Genomic DNA, 22,975 nt, shown 5'->3' on the forward strand with positions numbered 1-22,975 from the left:
GAGATACAATTTCAAAATTTCACTTTTTTGGCAGATTTTCCATTTTAATATTTTTTTCCAGTTACAAAGCAAGGGTTAACAGCCAAACCAAACTCAATATTTATGGCCCTGATTCTGTAGTTTACAGAAACACCCCATATGTGGTCGTAAACTACTGTACTGGCACATGGCAGGGCGCAGAAGGAAAGGAATGCCATACGGTTTTTGGAAGGCAGATTTTGCTGGACTGTTTTTTTTTAAACCATGTCCCATTTGAAACCCCCCTGATGCACCCCTAGAGTAGAAACTCCATAAAAGTGACCCCATCTAAGAAACTACTCCCCTCAAGGTATTCAAAACTGATTTTACAAACGTCGTTAACAAGAGTTATTGGCAAATGGAGATGAAATTTCAGAATTTCTATTTTTTTGCAAATTTTCCATTTTAATCCATTTTTCCCAGTAACAAAGCAAGGGTTAACAGCCAAACAAAACTCAATATTTATGGCCCTGATTCTGTAGTTTACAGAAACACCCCATATGTCGTCGTAAACATCTGTACGGGCACACGGCAGGCCGCAGAAGGAAAGGAATGCCATATGGTTTTTGGAAGGCAGATTCTGCTGGACTGTTTTTTTTTTACACCATGTCCCATTTGAAGCTTCCCTGATCCACCCCTAGAGTAGAAACTCCAAAAAAGTGGCCCCATTTTAGAAACTACGGGATAGGGTGGCAGTATTGTTGGTACTAGTTTAGGGTACATATGATTTTTGGTTGCTCTACATTACACTTTTTGTGAGGCAAGATAACAAGAAATAGCTGTTTTGGCACCGTTTTTATTTTTTGTTATTTACAACATTCATCTGACAGGTTAGATCATGTGATATTTTTATAGACCAGGTTGTCACGGATGCAGCAATACATAATATGTATACTTTTCTTTATTTATGTAAGTTTTACACAATGATTTCTTTTTTAAAGCAAAAAAAATAATGTTTTAGTTTCTCCATATTCTGAGAGCCATAGTTTTTTCAGTTTTTGGGCGATTATCTTGGGTAGGGTCTCATTTTTTGCGGGATGAGATGACGGTTTGATTGGCACTATTTTGGGGTGCATATGACTTTTTGATCGCTTGCTATTACACTTTTTGTGATGTAAGGTGACAAAAAATGGTTTATTTAGCACAGTTTTTATTTTAAATTTTTTACGGTGTTCATCTGAGGGGTTAGGTCATGTGATATTTTTATAGAGCCGGTCGATACGAACGCGGCGATACCAAATATGTATACTTTTTTTTTATTTATGTAAGTTTTACACAATAACAGCTTTTTTAAAACAAAAAAAATGATGTTTTAGTGTCTCCATATTATTTTTTTTTTTTGGGCGATTGTCTCAGGTAGGGGCTCATTTTTTGCGGGATGAGGTGACGGTTAGATTGGTACTATTTTGGTGGGCAAACGCCTTTTTGATCGCTTGCTGTTGTACTTTTTGTGATGTAAGGTGACAAAAAAATTGTTTACTTAGCACAGTTTTATTTTTTACGGTGTTCATCTGACAGTTTAGGTCATGTGATATGTTTATAGAGCCGGTCGATACGGACGCGGCGATACCTAATATGTATACTTTTTTTTCCCCCTATTTTTTACCAATTTTTTTTAACTTTACTTGGGGAAAATGACGTTTTTGTTTATTTTCCCTTGAAACTTTACATTTTTTGGGGGGAAAACTTTCTTTTTTCAACTTTTTTTTTCATTTTATTTTTTGTCCCACTTTGGGACTTGAACTTTTGGGGGTCTAATCCTTTACAATGCATTCCAAAACTTCTGTAATGGAATGCATTGGCTGTATGAGTAAGGCCTCATGCACACGACCGTTGTTGTGTTCCGTTCCGCAAAATGGGGTTCCGTTGTTCCGTGATCCGTTTCTGTTTTTGTTTCCGTGTGTCTTCCTTTATTTTTGGAGGATCACCAGACATGAAGAGTTAAAAAAGTCAAGTTTTCCATGCAAATGATAGGAAAAAAGCGGACGCGGATGACAATCTTGTGTGCCTCCGCGTTTTATTCACGGTCCCATTGACTTGAATGGGTCCGCGAACCGTTTTCCGTGAAAAAAATAGGACAGGTTATATTTTTTTGACGGACTGGAACCACGGATCACGGACGCGGATGACAAACGGTGCATTAGCCGAGTTTTCAACGGACCCATTGAAAGTCAATGGGTCCGCAGAAAATCACAGAAAACGCAACAACGGACACGGAACACAACAACGGTCGTGTGCATAAGGCCTAATACTGTGTGTATTACTTATACAGCTTCCGGCCTGTGAGATCCAGCGCGATGTCTAAAATAGCCTTCCTTAGACATCGCGCTGCCTTTCATGCCATCGGGTCCCCCCTACAGCCGCATGGGGACCCGATTGCCGCAAACCGCAGGTCTGAACTGACCTAAGTCTCTAAGGGGTTAACATAGCCAAAATGGTTCCGTCTTGAACACCATTGAAAGTCAATGGAGGACGGATCCGTTTTCTATTGTGCCAGATTGTGTCATAGAAAACGGATCCGTCCTCCATTGACTTACATTGTGGGTCAGAAAGGATCCGTTTGGCTTAGTTTCATCAGACGGACACCTAAACGCTGCAAGCATCCTGCCAGGCCACGCTCTCTTCAAAAGTCGCGAGCGTGGTCTTGCAGGGGTGGCAGAAATGGCACATTTCAGTTTAAAAAAAAAAAAGTCTCATTTTAGTGCTATTGGCATTAAAATGTCTCAAATTGAGAGAAATAGGCAAATAATCAAGTTTATATTTTTTTAAAAAGTCACATTTTACAAGTGGTGTGCGCCTGATATATGAGGTCAAAGAAATCAGCACTTTTGATTTGTAATGTTAGAAAAAAAATTGTCGTACATTACGCCATTATTGTTAAATGTCCCCCACCATGTCCCACGTGGTCTGCATGTTGCGGACAAGTATAGGACATGTTCTATCCTTTTGTGGAATGGGCATATGGATGCACAAAGTACATGGATCATCCATGACATACGGATGCACAAAGTACATGGATCATCCATGACATACGGATGCACAAAGTACATGGATCATCCATGACATACGGATGCACAAAGTACATGGATCATCCATGACATACGGATGCACAAAGTACATGGATCATCCATGACATACGGATGCACAAAGTACATGGATCATCCATGACATACGGATGCACAAAATACATGGATCATCCATGACATACGGATGCACAAAGTACATGGATCATCCATGACATACGGATGCACAAAATACATGGATCATCCATGACATACGGATGCACAAAGTACATGGATCATCCATGACATACGGATGCACAAAGTACATGGATCATCCATGAACTACGGATGCACAAAGTACATGGATCATCCATGACATACGGATGCACAAAGTACATGGATCATCCATGACATACGGATGCACAAAGTACATGGATCATCCATGACATACGGATGCACAAAGTACATGGATCATCCATGACATACGGATGCACAAAGTACATGGATCATCCATGACATACGGATGCACAAAGTACATGGATCATCCATGACATACGGATGCACAAAGTACATGGATCATCCATGACATACGGATGCACAAAGTACATGGATCACCCATGACATACGGATGCACAAAGTACATGGATCATCCATGACATACGGATGCACAAAGTACATGGATCATCCATGTGCTTTCAGCATCCATATGTCCGTTCTGCAAAATGCGAACCATGGACCCATCGAAGTCAAGACAAATAAAATGTAAACAGCACACAGTCGTATGAATAAGGCCTTATCAGTAATATATGTTTATAGCCTAATATACTGATATGAACTCATTATCAGCATTTAGGCCGCTTTCACCGTCAGTGTCTGATCAGTGATTTCCATCAGTGATAGGCCGAATGCACACGGCCGTGTTCCGCGGCCGAGAGCGGTCAGTGGTATGCCGGGCTGGATTCCTGTTCAGTGCAGGAGCGCACGGCGTCATTGGTTGCTATGACGCCGTGCGCTTTATGCCGCCTCTACACTACAGTAATACACTCGTATAGTGTATTACTGTAGTGCAGCGGCGACATGAAGCGCATGGCGTCATAGCAACCAATGACGCCGTGCGCTCCTGCTCTGAACAGGAATCCAGCCCGGCATACCACTGACCGCTCTCGGCCGCGGAACACGGTGTATTACTGTAGTGTAGAGGCGGCATGAAGCGCACGACGTCATAGCAACCAATGACGCCGTGCGCTCCTGCACTGAACAGGAATCCAGCCCGGCATACCACTGACCGCTCTCGGCCGCGGAACACGGTGTATTACTGTAGTGTAGAGGCGGCATGAAGCGCACGGCGTCATAGCAACCAATGACGCCGTGCGCTCCTGCACTGAACAGGAATCCAGCCCGGCATACCACTGACCGCTCTCGGCCGCGGAACACGGCCGTGTGCATTCGGCCATAGTGAGCCAAAACCAGGCGCATTTTAAAAACACAGAGCAGATACAAATTGGGGATAGCGAATCAAATAATTTATCCGTAAGGGACTGCCCATCTACAGACGATTCCCCACTATGCCAGCAAATTAACATGGCCACATATGTCACATGGCCTTGATAATCTTGTGCATGCGCTGTTATAGCAAGTATTAGAGCATTCACACATGGCTCCCAAGTGTCCCTCTTTTGGGGGGGCAGTCCCTCTTTTTGACCAAATTCCCTCTGCCCCTCTTTGATCCTTAAATATCCCTCTTTTTGACCTGGAGAACTAATGCATAAATGTGCATTAATAAATATACTAAATTGCTCCTTACTAAAATATCTGTAATCTGTTGATTTATGTGCAAATATTTAAATGGATATTAAAGCGCAAGAAAAAAAATTGTCCCAGGGGCCCCACAGGCTGTAAAAAAAATAAAAGGAACTTACACTCGCCTAACTGAACCCCAACTGCTGCAGTTGTGACAGGGGGAGGGGGGCAGTAATTATGATCTGGGCGGAGTTAGAGGCATGGCCTTGTATGAAAAAACCTGCTGTGTTGCGCGCCACACATATTGTCCCTGTAAAAAAGTCAGAGGTATGTGCACAGAGTATATGCTTACAAAATCGAATCAACTATTGTGCGCACGCCACTTAAATTCATTCAGTGGCGCATGCAAAGTTATTGATGCAGATTTGTAAGCATATGATCCACGTATCTGCTGGTACTCGCAGAAGTGGTGCATGCGCAACATTATCAAGGCCACGGAAAATGTGCTGCCATGCTAATCTGCTGTCAGAGGGAGCGTCTACAGCAGTCACTCCCTCACAAGTGTAAATTCACTCAGATGAACAAAATTATTTGCTTATCCCTAGTACAAATCTTTCCATTATACCTAAATGTTGAATTTACACTTACCAATAATTGGCCAGATTATCGGGAATGACCATTCCTGCAAACTCTCGTTCCCGATAATCTGGCCATGTAAATGTGCCGCCGAGTAATCAGTGGCAGTATCACAAGCATTCATACAAACACATTAACTGCTGGAAGACCACCCTTTGACTGTATATATGCCCAGGTGGTCAGCACATATCTCTGCATGGACATTTTGAAACGTGACCACAGCTGTGCACTAATCATTTTTTTCATCGTTTTTTTCACATCACAGGATGTGCCGATGAGCAGCTGTTTAAAGTGTAACCGTCATGTTTTCATTTAAAAAATCTATTTTACCATATGTTACTGCTGCAGCAGCATTATGCATAAAAAAAGCAATCTTTAGTTTCTTCACATAACAATGTTTTCCTTGAGTTTTTCCCTTAGTTACGGCTGTCTAAACATTTACAATATGAGGACCTTCTCAAGATGGCTCCTCTGTCAGTTCTCTGAGGCCAAAACTGCTTTCCCTCACTTCCCATACACACTTGCTGTAGCCAGCAGCTCTTTGCCAGCCAATCAGATTGGATTACTGAGAGACACGCCTCCTTACTCTGAAGCCTAAGGGTCCATTCACATGTCCACAAAATGGGTCCGCATCCGTTCCGCAATTTTGAGGAACAGGTGAGGACCCATTAATTTTAAATGGGGCCGGAATGTGCTGTCCGCATTTGCGGATCCGCACTTCCGTTCCGCAAAAAAATAGAACATGTCCTATTCTTGTCCGCAATTGAAAAGGCATTTTCTATGAGAGTGCCGGCGAAGTGCGGTCCGCAAAATGCAGAATGCACATTGCCGTTGTCCGTGTTTTGCGGATCCGCAACATACAGACTAGTTAATGCGGGACAGCCCCTCCATCTTCTTAGCCGGAGACAGACAAGCCCTAGCAACGGTCTTTTAAGGGAGCAGTGGAAAGGGACAGGGGACATTAATGAAAGCTGTTATTATAAGGTAATTACAGATCTTTCGGCAATCATTAACAGACTAAGGGTACTTTCACACTTGCGTCAAAGTTTTCCGGTATTGAGTTCAGTCCTAGGGGCTCAATACCGGAAAAAAACTGATCAGTTTTATCTTAATGCATTCTGAATAGAGAGCATTCCATTCAGTATGTATCAGGATGCATCAGTTCAGTCCCTCTTACGTTTTTTGGCCGGAGAAAATACCGCAGCATGCTGCATTTTTCTCTCCGGCCAAAAATCCGGAACACTTGCCGGAATGCCGGATCCGGCATTTTTTTCCCATTGAAATGCATTAATGCCGGATTCGGCCCGAGTGTTTCGGAAAAACGGATCCGGTCTTCCGGTTTGTGCAGACCTTTAAAAATGTAAAAAAAAATACCGGATCCGTTTTTTCGGATTACACCAGAGAGACGGATCCGGTATTGCAATGCATTTGGGTTTGCATACAGAATGCCGGATCAGGCAGGCAGTTCCGGCGACAGAACTGCCTGCCGGAATCCAACAACGCAAGTGTGAAAGTAACCTAGCTCTAATAAACTAGCAAATAAAATAAAATATGACAGTTAGGCCCCTTTCACACGGGCGTTGCGGGAAAATGTGCGGGTGCGTTGCGGGAACAGCCGCGATTTTTCCGTGCGAGTGCAAAACATTGTAATGCGTTTTGCACTCGCGTGAGAAAAATCGCACATGTTTGGTACCCAAACCCGAACTTCTTCACAGAAGTTTGGGCTTGGGATCGGTGTTCTGTAGATTGTATATTTCCCCTTATAACATGGTTATAAGGGAAAATAATAGCATTCTGAATACAGAATGCATAGTACAATAGCGCTGGAGGGGTTAAAAAAAACTAAAAAAATCATTTAACTCACCTTAGTCCAATTGATCGCGGTTATTCACCATGGTAAAAGATCATGTGATGACCGGAGTGACGTCATCAAAGGTCCTTGACCTATAATTAATGCTCACCACAGGTCCTATTCAGTAAAGGGGACAGAAGTGAAACCGGGCTACGCGATCAAGTGGATTAAGGTGAGTTAAATGATTTTTTTTTTTTTTTTAACCCCTCCAGCGCTGTTTTACTATGCATTCTGTATTTAGAATGCTGATATTTTCCCTTATAACCATGTTATAAGGGAAAATAATAATGATCGGGTCTCCATCCCGATCGTCTCCTAGCAACCATGCGTGAAAATCGCACCGCATCCGCACTTGCTTGCGGATGCTTGCGATTTTCACGCAACCCCATTCATTTCTATGGGGCTTGCGTTACGTGAAAAACGCACAAAAAGGGAGCATGCTGCGATTTTCACGCAACGCACAAGTGATGTGTGAAAATCACCGCTCATGTGAACAGCCCCATAGAAATGAATGGGTCAGGATTCCGTGCGGATGCAATGCGTTCACCTCCCGCAACGCATCCGCGTGGAAAACTCGCTCGTGTGAAAGGGGCCTTAGGCTGAGTTCACACGGGCGAGTACTCCGCTCGGGTGCAATGCGGGAGGTGAACGCATTGCACCCGCACTGAATACAGACCCATTTAGTTCTATGGGGCTGTTCACATGAGCAGTGATTTTCATCCATCACTTGTGCGTTGCGTGAAAATCGCAGCATGCTCTATATTCTGCGTTTTTCACGCAACGCAGGCCCCATAGAAGTGAATGGGGTTGCGTGAAAATCGCAAGCATGCTCTATATTCTGCGTTTTTCACGCAACGCAGGCCCCATAGAATTGAATGGGGTTGCGTGAAAATCGCAAGCAAGCTCTATATTCTGCATTTTTCACGCAACGCAGGCCCCATAGAAGTGAATGGGGTTGCGTGAAAATCGCAAGCATCTGCAAGCAAGTGCGGATGTGGTGCGATTTTCACGCACGGTTGCTAGGAGACGATCGGGATGGAGACCCGATCATTATTATTTTCCCTTATAACATGGTTATAAGGGAAAATAATAGCATTCTGAATACAGAATGCATAGTAAAACATCGCTGGAGGGGTTAAAAAAAAAATATATATTTTTTTTAACTCACCTTAGTCCACTTGATAGCGCAGCCGGCATCTCCTTCTGTATTCTTTCTTTAGGACCTGGGTAAAGGACCTTTGATGACGTCACTCCGGTCATCACATGGTACGTCACATGATCTTTTACCATGGTGATGGATTATGTGATGACCGGAATGACGTCACCAAAGGTCCTGTTGCTGCACAGAGATCAGATGAAGCCAGAAGGAGATGCCGGGTACGTGATCAAGTGGACTAAGGTGAGTTAAATTATTATTATTATTTATTTTTAACCCCTCCAGCGCTGTTTTACTATGCATTCTGTATTCAGAATGCTATTATTTTCCCTTATAACCATGTTATAAGGAAAAATAATACAATCTACAGAACACCGATCCCAAGCCCGAACTTCTGTGAAGAAGTTTGGGTTTGGGTACCAAACATGCGTGATTTTTCTCACGCAAGTGCAAAACGCATTACAATGTTTCGCACTCGTGCAGAAAAATCGCGGGTGTTCCAGTAACGCACCCGCACCTTTTCCCGCAACGCCCGTGTGAAAGAGGCCTTACACTTTAAAGGGAACCTGTCACCGGGATTTTGTGTCTAGAGCTGAGGACATGGGTTGCTAGATGGCCGCTAGCACATCCTCAATACCCAGTCCCCATAGCTCTGTGTGCTTTTATTGTGTATAAAAACCGATTTGATACATATGCAAATTAACCTGAGATGAGTCCTGTCCCTGACTTATCTCATGTACAGGACTCATCTCAGGTTAATTTGCATATGTATCAAATCGGTTTTTTTACACAATAAAAGCACACAGACCTCTGGGGACTGGGTATTGCGGATGTGCTAGCGGCCATTTAGCAACCCATGTCCTCAGCTCTATACACAAAATCCCGGTGACAGGTTTCCTTTAAGCTTCAATACACTAACGGTATGACCCCACTGTGTGGCTAGCTGCATGTGGCCAAGCCATGTTGACCCACGGCAGCCAATGGTTGTATGTTTTTACCGCAAAATTATGTGGCTGCTGTGAGTGGGCAAGGCTTGGCTACATCATGGAGTCGTACCCTAAGCCCAACAGATGAGCTTCCTGAGCTGTGTGCCTTTGAAAGTGCACTGTATTCATGACAGCAGATGTCTGGACCTACTTTTCCGTGACTTTTTGCTGAACTGAAGTACAGCCAGTGAGTTATTGTAGTGGCACCCGACATGCCATTAGGCCGCTCCTAGTGGTAGCTTGCTTGGTAGTACCTATCTGACCCTTCTGGAAATAGTGTCTCTTTCCAGTTGCAGAGTGTGTCTTACTGGAGCCCTACTGATGCATGCATAAGAAAGCCATTATGTACCCACATACATAAGGCTGACAGCCACCTGGACACACTGGGTAGCCCTCACTATACACCAAACCGTAGCGGGCTTTTCTGTATTGATTTGTTGGACACGTTAGCTGGGTCTCCATCTCCTGCAAACCTCTTGCCATCCAGTTCTAGTCTCCAGTCTAATTTTATAAACATTCAGTACATCATTTTTTCCTTCCTGCCTATTTGCCCGCCCTGAATGTGTCTTCCCTACAACCATAATGTCCTATAATGGTGACAAAACAAATTAACCACTTCCCATCTGGGCCCTTTGCCCCCTTCCTGACCAGGCCAAATTTTGCAAAACTGACATATCTCACTTCATGTGGTAATAACTTTGGAACACCTTTATTTATCCAAGTCATTCAGAGATTGTTTTCTCGTGACACATTGTACTTCATGATAGTCATAAATTTGAGTCAAAATATTTCACCTTTATTTATGAAAAAATCCCAAATTTACCCAAAAATTTGAAAAATTCGCAATTTTCTAAATTTCAATTTCTCTGCTTTCAAAACAGAAAGTGATACCTCATAAAATAGTTATTATTTAACATTTCCCATATGTCTACTTTATGTTGGCATCATTTTGGAAATGTCATTTTATTTTTTTAGGACGTTAGAAGGCTTAGAAGTTTAGAAGCAATTCTTCAAATTTGTAAGAAAATTGCCAAAACCCACTTTATAAGGACCAGTTCAGGTCTGAAGTCACTTTGTGGGGCCTACATAGTGGATACCCCCATAAATGACCCCATTGTAGAAACTACACCCCTCAAGGTATTCAAAACCGATTTTACAAACTTTGTTAACCCTTTAGGCGTTCCACAAGAATTAAAGGAAAATGGAGATCAAATTTTTAAATTTCACTTTTTTGGCAGATTTTCCATTTTAATCAATTTTTTTCTTTAACACATCGATGGTTAACAGCCAAACAAAACTCAATATTTATTACCCAGATTCTGCGGTTTACAGAAACACCCCACATGTGGTCGTAAACTGCTGTATGGGCACACGGCAGGGCGCAGAAGGAAAGGAACTCCACATGGTTTTTAGATGCCATGTCCCATTTGAAGCCCCCTGATGCACCCTTACAGTAGAAACTCCCAAGAAGTGACCCCATTTTGGAAACTAGGGGATAAGGTGCCAGTTTTATTAGTACTATTTTTGGGTACATATGATTTTTTGATCATTCATTATAACACTTTATGGGGCAAGGTGACCAAAAAATTGGTTGTTTTAGCACAGTTTCTATTTATTTATTTTTACAGCGTTCACCTGAGGGGTTCAGTCAAGTGACATTTTTATAGAGCAGATTGTTACGGACGTGGCGATACCTAATATGTATACTTTTTCTCATTTATTAAAGTTTTACACAATAATAGCATTTTTGAAACCAAAAAATTATGTTTTAATGTGTCCATGTTCTGAGAGCTATAGTTTTTTTATTTTTTGAGAGATTTTCTTATGTAGGGGCTCATTTTTTGCGGGATGAGGTGACGGTTTTATTGGTACTATTTTGTGGGACATACGCGTTTTTGATCACTTGGTGTTGCACCTTTTGTGATGCAAGGTGACAAAAATTGCTTGTTTTGACACAGTTTTTTTTATTTATTTTTTACGGTGTTCACCCGAGGGGTTAGGTCATGTGATATTTTTATAGAGCTGGTTTTTACGGACGCGGCAATACTAAATATGTCTATTTTATTTTATTTTTTCTATTTTTTTTTTTATTCCTTACTTGGGATTTTTTTTTTTTTTACATGTGAACCTTTTTTTTTATTTTATTTTTTCAACACTTTATTTTATTTTTATTTTATTTTACACTTTTCGTCCCCCATAAGGTCATACAAGACCTCTGGGGGACATTTACTTCACTTTTTTTTTTTTTTTTCACTGTTGATTTCTCCTGTAACTGGGGCTGACATAGTAGCCCCAGTTACAGTGGAAATGCACCCCTATAGAGGCTGTACAGCAGCAATCCTGCGCTGTACAGCCTCACAGCAGGGCTGATCGAGGTCTCTGAGAGACCTCACACAGCCCCTGCACTCTCCGGTCCCGGCGGTCACATGACCGCCGGGCCGGAACAGGAAGCGCACAGCGCTTCCTGCTCTGCAGACACAGCGCTCGGTGAGCGCTGTGTCTGCAGCGATCGTGAAGGCAGGGACACCTGGGCACTGTCCCTGCCTTATCTCTGGGTTGCCCTGCTGTCACTGACAGCGGGCAACCCGATCAGCAGCTGCACGATTAGCGTGCAGCTGCTATTTCTGACAGGACGTTTTAAAACGTGCTGTCAGAAATAGACGTCCACCCATAGGACGTTTATATCCTATGGGCGGACGTGAGGCGGTTAAAGGAGTTGTCCCGTATGAATAAGTCTGCATCCGTTCTGCAATTTTGCGGAACGGGTACGGATCCAGTCATTTCAATGGGGCCACAAAAGAAGCGGACAGCACACCATGTGCTGTCCACATCCGTACCTCCGTTCCGCGGCCCCGCAAAAAACATGGAGTATGTCCTATTCTTGTCCGCAATTGCGGACAAGAATAGGCATTTTCTATGATAGTGGCAGCCATGTGCTGTTCGCAAATTGTGGAACGCACACTGGCCGGTATCTGTGTTTTGTGAATCCACAATTTGCAGATCCGAAAAGCACTACGGTCATGTGAATGTACCCTTAGATACGTTAAAAACGGACACACTGTCACTTTTTCATGGCCATTTTTCAACCATTTATGCATTTATTTTCTGGCTGTATTTCCATTTTTAATGGGCGTTTTGAATGAGGTAAGTGATTTTTTTTTTGACCCATAAAAGGCTATATTGAACTAGCGTACCCATGTTTAACAGCCATAGGATGAGTGCACTCCTGTCTAAGCGGCCGTTAAAGATGTGAAAATGACCAAAAATAGGATATTCACTGGCTATTAAAAAAACGGCTATTTGAATAGCCCCATAGACTTTAATTGGTGCTAAAAAGTCACAAAGCCATTTGTAACGTTTGCGTGCATGTAGCCTTACCTAAAGACACACAATAAAGTCTCTATGGTCTTTTATGGTATGCTGGAGTTTTTTCGTTGCCTTCCAAGTTTATCAGTTATGTTTTCCACACATCTTCTGTGCATCTGGGACCACAGAGCAGGTGAGCTATAAAAACTATGTTCTCTGATAAGAATCAGCACCCTAGAAATGTATTTTTCTCAACAGCATTCAACTCCTGAGTTAGAGGTTATATAACGGAATCAAAAGAACACCAGGGGGCGCCATAGCAGGGATGAAGAAGACAGTAGTAGGCTTTTGTGTAAGAACAGTATGTGGGCTTCTTGCTGTTTAATGGGATTGTCCAACCAAGATGAAAAATAAATTACAGACAGGAGGGTATACACAAAATTTAAGAAAAATTTATAAAAATCACTCACCTTTTGAAAGTTCAGCCGTTCCAGCATAGCACAGTGGTCACATGCTTTTCTTGCTGCAGTGTTAGTATAGATGGGAATAGAACATCATCACTTCCAATCATAGGGAACCAAAGAAGGCAGGAACTAGTGCTGCGGTGATGGAATTTGGACTGGTGGTTTGTTATTTTTATTTTTTCACTTTTTTACACACCTCCCTGTCTGTAATAAATTTTCCATGTTGGTTGGACAACAACTTCAATAGCTAATTTATCAATTGTTCAAGACTCAGCCTTACTGCTTTTTGTGACATGTGTGGTAATGTGTACAGTAAAGTGCATAGTAGAGGTATGGTGGGAATGTGTATCTCACCCGTTTTTTCAGTTTAGCTGGGTGAGAACTGAAATCCAGAAATGGTATGGCTTCAGCAAGGCATAGTTGCTGGAGCTGTTTTTTATTTAACCACCTCAGCCCCCAGTGCTTAAACACCCTGAAAGACCAGGCCACTTTTTACACTTCTGACCTACACTACTTTCACCGTTTATTGCTCGGTCATGCAACTTACCACCCAAATGAATTTTACCTCCTTTTCTTCTCACTAATAGAGCTTTCATTTGGTGGTATTTCATTGCTGCTGACATTTTTACTTTTTTTGTTATTAATCGAAATTTAAAGATTTTTTTGCAAAAAAATGACATTTTTCACTTTCAGTTGTAAAATTTTGCAAAAAAAACGAGATCCATATAGAAATTTTGCTCTAAATTTATTGTTCTACATGTCTTTGATAAAAAAAAAATGTTTGGGTAAAAAAAAAATGGTTTGGGTAAAAGTTATAGCGTTTACAAACTATGGTACAAAAATGTGAATTTCCGCTTTTTGAAGCCGCTCTGACTTTCTGAGCACCTGTCATGTTTCCTGAGGTTCTACAATGCCCAGACAGTACAAACACCCCACAAATGACCCCATTTCTGAAAGTACACACCCTAAGGTATTCGCTGATGGGCATAGTGAGTTCATAGAACTTTTTATTTTTTGTCACAAGTTAGCGGAAAATGATTTTTTTTTTTATTTTTTTTTTTCTTACAAAGTCTCATATTCCACTAACTTGTGACAAAAAATAAAAAGTTCTATGAACTCACTATGCCCATCAGCGAATACCTTGGGGTCTCTTCTTTCCAAAATGGGGTCACTTGTGGGGTAGTTATACTGCCCTGGCATTCTAGGGGCCCAAATGTGTGGTAAGTAGGTAAATGACCTGTGAAATCCGAAAGGTGCTCTTTGGAATGTGGGCCCCTTTGCCCACCTAGGCTGCAAAAAAGTGTCACACATCTGGTATCTCCGTACTCAGGAGAAGTTGAGGAATGTGTTTTGGGGTGTCTTTTTACATATACCCATGCTGGGTGAGATAAATATCTTGGTCAAATGCCAACTTTGTATAGAAAAATGGGAAAAGTTGTCTTTTGCCAAGATATTTCTCTCACCCAGCATGGGTATATGTAAAATGACACCCCAAAACACATTCCCCAACTTCTCCCGATTACGGAGATACCAGATGTGTGACACTTTTTTGCAGCCTAGGTGGGCAAAGGGGCCCATATACAAAAGAGCACCTTTCGGATTTCACAGGTCATTTTTTACAGAATTTGATTTCAAACTCCTTACCACACATTTGGGCCCCTAGAATGCCAGGGCAGTATAACTACCCCACAAGTGACCCCATTTTGGAAAGAAGAGACCCCAAGGTATTCGCTGATGGGCATAGTGAGTTCATGGAACTTTTTATTTTTTGTCACAAGTGGAATATGAGACTTTGTATGAAAAAAAAAATCAAAAAAAAAATCATCATTTTCCACTAACTTGTGACAAAAAATAAAAAATTCTAGGAACTCGCCATGCCCCTCACGGAATACCTTGGGGTGTCTTCTTTCCAAAATGGGGTCACTTGTGGGGTAGTTATACTGCCCTGGCATTTTCCAGGGGCCCTAATGTGTGGTAAGTAGGTAAATGACCTGTGAAATCCTAAAGGTGCTCTTTGGAATATGGGCCCCTTTGCCCACCTAGGCTGCAAAAAAGTGTCACACATGTGGTATCGCCGTATTCAGGAGACGTTGGGGAATGTGTTTTGGGGTGTCATTTTACATATACCCATGCTGGGTGAGAGAAATATCTTGGCAAAAGACAACTTTTCCCATTTTTTTATACAAAGTTGGCATTTGACCAAGATATTTATCTCACCCAGCATGGGTATATGTAAAATGACACCCCAAAACACATTCCCCAACTTCTCCTGAGTACGGCGATACCAGATGTGTGACACTTTTTTGCAGCCTAGATGCGCAAAGGTGCCCAAATTCCTTTTAGGAGGGCATTTTTAGACATTTGGATACCAGACTTCTTCTCACGCTTTGGGGCCCCTAGAATGCCAGGGCAGTATAAATACCCCACATGTGACCCCATTTTGGAAAGAAGACACCCCAAGGTATTCAATGAGGGGCATGGCGAGTTCATAGAAATTTTTTTTTTTTGGCACAAGTTAGCGGAAATTGATATTTTTTATTTTTTTCTCACAAAGTCTCCCGTTCCGCTAACTTGGGACAAAAATTTCAATCTTTCATGGACTCAATATGCCCCTCACGGAATACCTGGGGGTGTCTTCTTTTCGAAATGGGGTCACATGTGGGGTATTTATACTGCCCTGGCATTCTAGGGGCCCTAAAGCGTGAGAAGAAGTCTGGAATATAAATGTCTAAAAAATTTTACGCATTTGGATTCCGTGAGGGGTATGGTGAGTTCATGTGAGATTTTATTTTTTGACACAAGTTAGTGGAATATGAGACTTTGTAAGAAAAAAAAAAAAAAATTACGCTAACTTGGGCCAAAAAAATATCTGAATGGAGCCTTACAGAGGGGTGATCAATGACAGGGGGGGTGATCAATGACAGGGGGGTTGATCAATGACAGGGGGGTTGATCAATGACAGGGGGGTTGATCATCGACAGGGGGGTGATCAATGACAGGGGGGTGATCAGGGAGTCTATATGGGGTGATAACCACAGTCATTGATCACGCCCGTGTAAGGCTTCATTCAGACGTCCGGATGCGTTTTGCGGATCCGATCCATCTATCAGTGCATCCGTAAAAATCATGCGGACATCTGAATGGAGCTTTACAGGGGGGTAATCAATGACAGGGGGGTAATCAATGACAGGGGGGTGATCAGGGAGTCTATATGGGGTGATCACCACAGTCATTGATCATGCCCCTGTAAGGCTTCATTCAGACGTCCGGATGCGTTTTGCGGATCCGATCCATCTATCAGTGCATCCGTAAAAATCATGCGGACGTCTGAATGGAGCTTTACAGGGGGGTAATCAATGACAGGGGTGTAATCAATGACAGGGGGGTGATCAGGGAGTCTATATGGGGTGATCACCACAGTCATTGATCACGCCCCTGTAAGGCTTCATTCAGACGTCCGGATGCGTTTTGCGGATCCGATCCATCTATCAGTGCATCCGTAAAAATCATGCGGACGTCTGAATGGAGCTTTACAGGGGGGTAATCAATGACAGGGGGGTGATCAGGGAGTCTATATGGGGTGATCACCACAGTCATTGATCACGCCCCTGTAAGGCTTCATTCAGACGTCCGGATGCGTTTTGCGGATCCGATCCATCTATCAGTGCATCCGTAAAAATCATGCGGACGTCTGAATGGAGCTTTACAGGGGGGTAATCAATGACAGGGGGGTAATCAATGACAGGGGGGTGATCAGGGAGTCTATATGGGGTGATCACCACAGTCATTGATCATGCCCCTGTAAGGCTTCATTCAGACGTCCGGATGCGTTTTGCGGATCCGATCCATCTATCAGTGCATCCGTAAAAATCATGCGGACATCTGAATGGAGCTTTACAGGGGGGTAATCAATGACAGGGGGGTGATCACCACAGTCATTGATCATGCCCCTGTAAGGCTTCATTCAGACGACCGGATGCGTTTTGCGGATCCGATCCATGTATCAGTGCATCCGTAAAAATCATGCGGACATCTGAATGGAGCTTTACAGGGGGGTGATCAGGGAGTCTATATTGGGTGATCACCACAGTCATTGATCATGCCCCTGTAAGGCTTCATTCAGACGTCCGGATGCGTTTTGCGGATCCGATCCATCTATCAGTGGATCCGTAAAAATCATGCGGACGTCTGAATGGAGCTTTACAGGGGGGTAATCAATGACAGGGGGGTAATCAATGACAGGGGGGTGATCAGGGAGTCTATATGGGGTGATCACCACAGTCATTGATCACGCCCCTGTAAGGCTTCATTCAGACGTCCGGATGCGTTTTGCGGATCCGATCCATCTATCAGTGGATCCGTAAAAATCATGCGGACGTCTGAATGGAGCTTTACAGGGGGTTGATCAATGACAGGGGGGTAATCAATGACAGGGGGGTGATCAGGGAGTCTATATGGGGTGATCAGGGGTGATTAGGGGTGATCAGGGGCTAATAAGGGGTTAATAAGTGACGGGGGGGGGGGGGGTGTAGTGTAGTGTAGTGGTGCTTGGTGCTACTTTACTGAGCTACCTGTGTCCTCTGGTGGTCGATCCAAACAAAGGGGACCACCAGAGGACCAGGTAGCAGGTATATTAGACGCTGTTATCAAAACAGCGTCTAATATACCTGTTAGGGGTTAAAAAAAACACATCTCCAGCCTGCCAGCGAACGATCGCCGCTGGCAGGCTGGAGATCAACTCTCTTACCTTCCGTTCCTGTGAGCGCGCGCGCCTGTGTGCGCGCGTTCACAGGAAGTCTCGCGTCTCGCGAGATGACGCGTATATGCGTGACTGTGCGCAGGGCTGCCACCTCCGGAACGCGATCCTGCGTTAGGCGGTCCGGAGGTGGTTAAAGTTGTATGGGCTGGATTTCTTTGGACTGGATGACAGGTTGGTAGTGGGAGTCTTCCAGTCCACACCCCTGGTCCATTACAGGCTTCCTGGCCAGCTGGGATAAATCAACCCTCTGTGTATGAGTCTGGGGAGAGGAAGAGAGCCTACAGAGAGGGAACCCTGGGAGGCTTGTGTGGTCACAGCCAGGAGCTGCTTAGTGAATCTGGATCTCTCCCCTGGACTTATGTTTGGTGAGGTGATCTGCTAAGGGTTGCTGAGACCCTGTGGGTAAACTGCGCTTTAGAGGTGAGTCAGGGAGAAGACCTCTGTATTAGCTAGTTCCTAGACGGGCAGGTGTTTATTTTGGTTTGGATTTATGTTTGTGCTGGTGCTAAAGTGTCAAAATAAACCATTTGGACTTGAACCCCGTTGTCAGAGGAGAAGTCTATGATTGCGACCCCCTGGGAGAGAGCGATCCCTTACACATGATTGAACAGAAATGTTATCTGAGTCACAATCTAAGGCCTCTTTCACACGACTGTATGGCTTTTTCAGTGTTTTGCGGTCCGTTTTAAACGGATCCATTGTTCCGTTTTTTGTTTCCGTTGTGTTTCCGTTCCGTTTTTCCGTTCGGCATATACAGTATACAGTAATTTCATAGAAAAAATTGGGCTAGGCATAACATTTTCAATAGATGGTTCCGCAAAAAACGGAACGGATACGGAAGATATACAGATGCATTTCCGTATGTGTTCCGTTTTTTTTGCGGACCCATTGACTTGAATGGAGCCACGGAACGTGATTTGCGGGCAATAATAGGACATGTTCTATCTTTTAACGGAACGGAAATACGGAAACGGAATGCATACGGAGTACATTCCGTTTTTTTTTTTGCGGAACCATTGAAATCAATGGTTCCGTATACGGAACGCAAAAAAAGGCCCGTAAACGGGGGGGAAAAACGGTCGTGTGAAAGAGGCCTAACTATATGAACAACACACAAATACTGTTTATATCTTTTAATGAGCATATTGAGTAAACATTCATAGTGCAGGGAGAAAAAGTAGTAAACCTTTGAATGTAATAACCTGTAGATCCCTCTTTAGCAACAATCCCCTTCACAGAATATTTCCTGTAGCTGCAAGAAAGATTTGAACAACATTGAGGAAAAATGTTTGGCCATTCCTCGCTACAAATTGTGTTTTATTTCATCAATGTTTCTGGGATGCCTTGTGTGCACAGCTCTCTTCAGGTCATGCTATAGCATCTCAATACAGTTAAAGGGGTCCTTCGGGAATTAAGAAAATGAAAATACTTAAATATTACTTTATTATAAACATTCTCAAATACCTTTCATTATTTATAATAGCTCGTTTTGTCTAGGGAGCAATCATCAGGGGAAACAAAATGGCCGCTGTCCTATTAGTACACACAAAACCTGTCCTGATTACACATGAGGACAAGTACTTTACAAAACTGAGGTAAAGAGCTGCCTCCTTCTCCTCCTCCTCTCTGTTTGTCAGGAAGTATGATCCTGAATACAGTGATAAGAACTTTAGCTGAATCTCTGGGGAATTTAGTTCATGAGGAGACCTGAAGTACAGAGAGGATGGACAGGACAGTCTGTGGTAATGGAGACTGCATACAAGTGCTTCTGCTCATTATCGACACCTCACCCTCCTCTCATGTCTCCACATCATCTCCATGCCCACAGAGATTCACCTGTATTCAGGATCATGATTCCTGACGAGCAGAGCAGGATGAGGAGGATGAGGCAGCACTATGGCTCATTGTGGTGAAGTAACTTGTCATCCTGTGTGATTAGGACAGGTTTTGTGTGTACTGATAGGATGGCGGCCATCTTATTTCTCCTAATGATTGCTCCCTAGACAAAACAAGCCATTCTAAATAATGAAAGCTATTTGTGAATATATTTATTATAAAATAAAATTTAAGTATTTTCATATTTTTTTTTTTTTATTCCTGGAGAAACTCTTTAAGGTTAGGAGTCTGAGTTGTCCATTCCAAAACAAAAATCTCTTTCCTTTTTAACCAGTATTTGGTATATTTACTTGTGTCTGCTGGGACTTTTTTATTTCGCGTTGTTGCATAACCCAACTTCTTATCAGCTTGAAGTCATAGACTGATATGCTGTTACATTCTCCTGTATAATGTTTTGATACACCTTAGAACTAATTATTTCCCCAATGATCACATGGGGTCCCGGCCCTGAGGCAGCAAAGCAGCCCAAAAACAAGATGCCCCCTCCACCATGCTTCACAGTTAGGGCTCATGCACACAACAGTATTTTGCGTTCAGTATACTGGCAGTTTTTTGAGTTCAGTATGCGGTACATATACTGAACCATTCATTTCAATGGTTCAGCAAAAAAAAACTGAAGTGTCTCAGTGTGCATTCCGTTTCAGTATTTCCGCACCGTGAAAAGATAGAACAGGTCCTATTCTTATCCGCAAATCACGGTGCTTGGCTCCATTTAAGTCAATGGGTCCGCAAAAAAAGGGGAACACATACGGAAATGCATCCGTATGTCTTTCGAACCCGTTCAGTTTTTGCGGAACCATCTATTGAAAATATTATGCCCAGCCCAATTTTTTCTATGTAATTACTGTATAATGTATATGGCATACGGGAAAACGGATCCGTAAAACACTGAAAAAGACATACGGTCGTGTGCAAGAGCCCTTAGGTTGAGGTGTTAGTGTGCAGTGTTTTTCCTCTAAACATAGTGAAATTTTTGTTTTACTGTCCATTGAACATTTTAGCAGAAGCACTGTGGCATATCCAAGTGGTCTCAGGCAAACTTGAAAAGGAAGACATGAACACCATTCTTGCCCATTGTTCTTCTGATAGTGGACACATTTGCAGTTGTTAGGTCTTTTGCTGTTACCCTGGATTTATTTCTCACCTACTTCACAGTTGGCAGTTGTGCACTTGTGGTAATCTTAACAGATGCCCACTCTTAGGCCTCTTTCAGACGGGCGTTGCGGGAAAAGGTGCGGGTGCGTTAAGATTTTTCCGCGCGAGTGCAAAAGATTGTAATGCGTTTTGCACTCGCGTGAGAAAAATCGCGCGTGTTTGGTACCCAAAACCGAACTTCTTCACAGAAGTTCGGGCTTGGGATCGGGGTTGTGTAGATTTCTATTATTTCCCCTTATAACCATGTTATAAGGAGAAATAATACATTCTGAATACAGAATGCATAGTACAATAGCGCTGGAGGGGTTAAAAAAAAAAATATATAATTATTTAACTCACCTTAGTCCACTTGCTCGCGCAGCCCGGCATCTCCTTCTGTCTCCTTTGCTGAACAGGACCTGTGGTGACGTCACTCCGGTCATCACATGATCCATCACATGATCATGTGATGGTAAAAGATCATGTGATGGATCATGTGATGACCGGAGTGACGTCACCACAGGTCCTGTTCAGCAAAGGAGACAGAAGGAGATGCCGGGCTGCGCGAGCAAGTGGACTAAGGTGAGTTAAATAATTATTATTTTTTTTTAACCCCTCCAGCGCTATTTTACTATTCATTCTTATTCAGAATGCTATTATTTTCCCTTATAACCATGTTATAAGGTGAAATAATAATGATCGGGTCTCTATCCCGATCGTCTCCTAGCAACCGTGCGTGAAAATCGCACCGCATCCGCACTTGCTTGCGGATGCTTGCGATTTTCACGCAACCCCATTCACTTCTATGGGGCCTGCGTTGCGTGAAAAACGCAGAATATAGAGCATGCTGCGATTTTCACGCAACGCACAAGTGATGCGTGAAAATCACCGCTCATGTGAACAGCCCCATAGAAGTGAATGGGTCGGTATTCAGTGCGGGTGCAATGCGTTCAACTCACGCATCGCATCCGCGCGGAATACTCGCCCGTGTGAAAGGGGCCTTAGGGAGAGTAGCAACAGTGATGAATTTTCTTGGTTCGTAGATAACTATAGATGTTGAACTATATATTAATATACACCAAAGTCTTTAGCAATGCTTTTGTAGCTTTTTCCAGCTTCATGAATTTCTACTGAAGTCATCTGAAAGTTGTTTGCATTGAGGCATGGTTCATGCCAACCAGTTACTCTTGACAACAGATTTGCCAGTAACCAGGCTTTGTTTGCCTTTATTTAATGGGGAAAGCACATGTAAAACCCACACTTCTAATGTCACTTCCTTAAAGGGGTTCTCCGGGAATTAAGAAAATAAAAATACTTAAATATTACTTTAATATACATATATTTCCAAATATCTTTCATTAGTTATAATGGCTTGTTTTGTCTGGGGAGCAATCATTAGGAGAAATAAAATGGCCGCCGTCCTATTAGTCCACACAGAACCTGTCCTAATCATACAGGAATGCAAAGTACTTCACAACACTGAGCCAAAGAGCTGCCTCATCCTCCTCCTCCTACTACTTGTCAGGAATTATGATCCTGAATACAGGTGATAAGATCTTTAGCTGAATCTCTGTAGGAATGGAGTTTATGAGGAGATATGAAGTACAGGGAGGAGGTGGGGATGTGGGTAATGAGCAACAGCTCTTGTATGCAGTCTCCATTACCACAGTCTGTCCTGTCTGTCCTCTGTACTTCATGTCTCCTCATGAACTCCATTCCTACAGAGATTCAGCTGAAGATCTTATCAGCTGTATTCAGGATCATAATTCCTAACAAGTAGGAGAGGAGGATGAGGCAGCTCTTTACCTCAATGTTGTGAAGTAACTTGTGTCATTAGGACAGGTTTTGTGTGCACTAATAGGACGGCGGCCATTTTATTTTTCCTGATGATTGCTTCCCTGACAAAACGAGCCATTATAACTAATTAAAGGTATTTGGGGATATATTTATAATAAAGTAATATATAAGTATTTTTATTTTCCTAATTCCTAGAGAACTCTTTTATTAAAAACATATTTTGGCTATT

The 22,975-nt window shown here is 42.8% G+C and overlaps 1 protein-coding gene across 1 annotated transcript in view; it reads right to left on the reverse strand.

Annotated features, from left to right (window-relative positions):
- Positions 1 to 13,294, reverse strand: part of APPL2 (adaptor protein, phosphotyrosine interacting with PH domain and leucine zipper 2) — a 108,732-nt gene extending 95,438 nt beyond the window's left edge. Inside the window, exon 1 of the mRNA XM_040408095.1 lies at positions 13,167 to 13,294. Coding sequence (XP_040264029.1) covers positions 13,167 to 13,193 — 27 coding nt within the window. The 5' untranslated portion in view covers positions 13,194 to 13,294. The remainder of the gene's footprint in view (positions 1 to 13,166) is intronic.
- Positions 13,295 to 22,975: the final 9,681 nt, after the last annotated feature.

The sequence above is a fragment of the Bufo bufo genome, chromosome 1, assembly GCF_905171765.1.
Source record: "Bufo bufo chromosome 1, aBufBuf1.1, whole genome shotgun sequence".
NCBI lineage: Eukaryota > Metazoa > Chordata > Amphibia > Anura > Bufonidae > Bufo > Bufo bufo.